This window comes from Gossypium raimondii, chromosome 5, assembly GCF_025698545.1.
Source record: "Gossypium raimondii isolate GPD5lz chromosome 5, ASM2569854v1, whole genome shotgun sequence".
Classification (NCBI taxonomy): domain Eukaryota; kingdom Viridiplantae; phylum Streptophyta; class Magnoliopsida; order Malvales; family Malvaceae; genus Gossypium; species Gossypium raimondii.
In genome coordinates, this window is record NC_068569.1 from 53,016,945 (window position 1) to 53,020,386 (window position 3,442).

The 3,442-nt window shown below is 30.4% G+C and overlaps 1 protein-coding gene across 1 annotated transcript; it reads right to left on the reverse strand.

Moving 5' to 3' along the window:
* Positions 1 to 1,187: 1,187 nt before the first annotated feature.
* Positions 1,188 to 2,566, reverse strand: LOC105768387 (norbelladine synthase). Its single transcript, XM_012588281.2, has 2 exons — positions 2,254 to 2,566; positions 1,188 to 1,618 (listed from the first exon to the last, which is right to left on the reverse strand). The coding sequence occupies exons 1-2, from the start codon at positions 2,501 to 2,503 to the stop codon at positions 1,344 to 1,346; spliced, it is 525 nt and encodes a 174-aa protein (XP_012443735.1). The 5' UTR covers positions 2,504 to 2,566; the 3' UTR covers positions 1,188 to 1,343.
* Between the last annotated feature and the right edge of the window lie 876 nt (positions 2,567 to 3,442).

Consider the following 3,442-nt stretch of genomic DNA (forward strand, 5'->3'; position numbering starts at 1 on the left):
AAGAACCCTTTTTGGGGAATCTCGACAACCTTTGGCTAGATGAATTTAGTGGCTCATGCTTTTTGGGGAAAAAGAAATAAACTTAATAAAAATGGAATTTTATTGAATAAATGAAAGTAACAAAAGGTAGAGCTTTTTGGGAGAGGGAGCTTTTACATAAAAGATGAGTGCAATTTGTGTCACTCCATCCCCTATTTATAGTACTCAGAAAACCTAGTTTATTCCTATCTAAATTCTAAAAGATAAATAAAGATAAAAGCTAAAATTAAATCTAAATAATAATCTTAACAATAATCCTAATATAATTAAAATTTAAATAGAGTCTTGTGTTTATAAAATCTCTTCAGTGTTGTGTTTATAAAATCTCTTCTTTGAACTGTTGCCCCCAAGTCTTCCACACTTTGCATTTTCGTCACCACTTCTTTTCTATTTTGCATGCTGACCCATTTTATTTTCAAATTCACGTTTTTACCCCTAAATTTCATTTTGCCTTTAATTTAGTCCCTACAAGATAAAAAACCATAAATAGCTCAAATTAGCAAGATCATACTTAAAATAAATATGTAATTAATATATAAAAATATGTCATTCCAGAGTATTATGAACATGAAAATTGATCAAAGAATACTTGGTTTTTAAATTTAGAGTAGTGGTTAAAATTTTTAGTTTGACACTTAAATGAAACGAAATCAAATCCTCTCATCTCCTCACCTTTATAGAGATAAAAAGAACTTAATCCATTAGAGAAGGGTATCTATGATAAGCTCAAACAATAAAAAAAATCTTGATCAAGAAAAGCTTGGTTTTAAAGGGTATTCATAGTCAAGATTTAGTTAGAGCTATGATTATACTTTTTGTCTAACGCCTAAATTATACTGATTTAAATCTTGTCATCCTTTTTCTCTTCTCAATATTGTAATCATAAAAAAATTCCATCGTGAGCTCAATCAATTTGAGAAACAAGAACACTAGTCAACAAAAACTTGGTGTTAAAGGGTATGTTGTAGAGGTTGAAGTACCTGGAACAAAAGTGGTTTTGACAACAGTTCCGACCCCACCATCACCCTTCAAAACCTGAAGGCTTTGGACAACATTTTTAAGCTCATTTGCAGCAAGCTCAAAGAGCCCAAGGTTCCTATAGAGTTCCCAAACTTCACATGCAGGCGCATTCACTTCAAGCTCATTGCTTTAAAATAAAACACTAATTTCAATAATTATTATTTTGAAATTGCATATTTTGCTTCTTCATTTTTAATTATCTTTTCTTTCTACAGAATTTCTGCCCAAAAAAGGCAATTTATTGACGATCTTGCTTCTAGCTAACACTTATTATTTAACCATCATTAATTGTTTCTCTCAAGGAACTTCTTGGAACTTTGTACAATAGCTTCTACGATTTGGATGCTAGGCTTTGGATCCTTGGCTTGAAATTCTTCCTTGACAGCATATGAAATGGTAGATTTTATGATGCTTGAGTTCTGGGATTTCTCTATTATTTCAAATTCAAGGATTTGAACTGAGCAACCAATAGCTAGACAATCGCCTTCCAAGCCTTTTGTCTCTTTCACCCTCCTTTGGTCATCCATCACAGTGAATTTCTCTGTATAACTTGAATTCCCTGCTTCGTATGGAAACAACCTATCATCAGTTAAAACCGGTAAAAACAATAAATTTCAAAGAAAATTTGGCTTTTCAAGGGTATTAATGGTCAGCTCAAACCATGAGAGAAACAAGAATATTGATCAAGGAAAAACTTTGTTTTAAAAGGTAAGTATGATCAGTTCAAACCATTAGAAAACAAGAACTTTTATCAAGAAAAGCTTGATTTTAAATGGTGTTCATCATCGTCAAGATTTCCTTGAAGCAGTGGTTAAAAGTTTTCGCCTCACTCGATTTTAAGCCCTAAATCTCCTAATACTTCCAATATTATAGAAATAAAAAAAAAATCATCATCAGCTTAATCCTTTAGAGAACGGTATATATGATAAGCTCAATCAATAACAAAAAGAAAAAGAAAAAAAAAGAATTGATTATCAAGAGAAGCTTGGTTTTAAAGGCATTCATCGTCAAATTTTGTTTAGAGATGTGGTTAGAGTTTTCGTCTAACACCTAGTTCAAATATTATTATCCCTTTCCTCTTCTCAATATTGTAATCATAAAAAAGATTCCATCGTGAGCTCAATCCATTAGAGAAACAAGATACTAGTCAACAAAAACTTGGTGTTAAATGGCATTTTATAGAGGTTTAAGTACCTGGAACGAAAGTGAGTTTGACAACAGTTCCGACCCCACCATCACCCTTCAAAACCTCAGTGCTTTGGAAAATATTTGTAAGCTTAAGATCAATAAGTTTTAGGAGGCCAAGCTTCCTATAAAGTTCCCAAGCTTCACTTGCAGGCGCATTCACTTCAAGCTCCTTCGTAATATGCTTCAGTTCCTGAGAATTAACCCCATTGTAGCAAGCTAACAGAACAAAGAAAACCAATGAGAATTGCTTCAGCATTCTTTTTCTTTGGAATTTTGCTTGCTTTAAACCTTGGAATGATTCTCTGGTTTCTCTATTTCTGCAATTTTCAGGGTTTATATAGAGCATAGAAATTAGGTCAATATGTGATACATTTATAAATCTCTAACCTATAATCTATAAATCCATAAAATATAAAGAGTACTTCTTCAAGTGGGCATAATACTATTCCAATTAAATGCAAAACTCTTGGATTTTATAATTTTAAAATTAAATACTTAAATTGTAATTAATTTTATTTTTTTAAATAATCAATTTTATACTTATTAAATTAAAATATGGGTTATATTATAAATATATTTTATTATAAAATAGATATCTATTAGGATAAAAAATTTGATGTTGATGAATAAAATACATATTTCTTTAGTTGTTAATTATTTATTTTATAACACAATATAACGTAAAAGATGCTAGGGAAAGTACTTGAACTTGAACCAACTACATAGGTACAAATCTTTAACCATTCAACTACATCAATTCTTCATAAATATTTTTGCATTGCTCAAACGGGGTTTGGTACGCCAAATATAATATTACAGTTTGTAATTTTACATGTTAGAATAAGATTATGGTATTTGGATTTCAACATCCCGACCATCATTAAATCTCACATTACAACCATCACGTAATGTACGGTATAATCTCGTTATGATCTCTTTCTTAAGTAATCTAAAATTATAGGCGGGATCTAAATTTTAAGACAAAATTACCCTCTATTTTTATTATATTTATCAAGACAAAAACCAAAATTTCTTTTTTGTCATAAGTTTGGAAACTAAAATACCTATCTTTCTCCTCTCAATTTTAACTTTGCACTTTCTTTGGACATTCACCCTCATCTGCAGCAAGGTAAGTTTAATTTTTTTAATTTCTAGTTGTGTTTTTATATTACTTTGTGGTTTATTCCATTGAGAG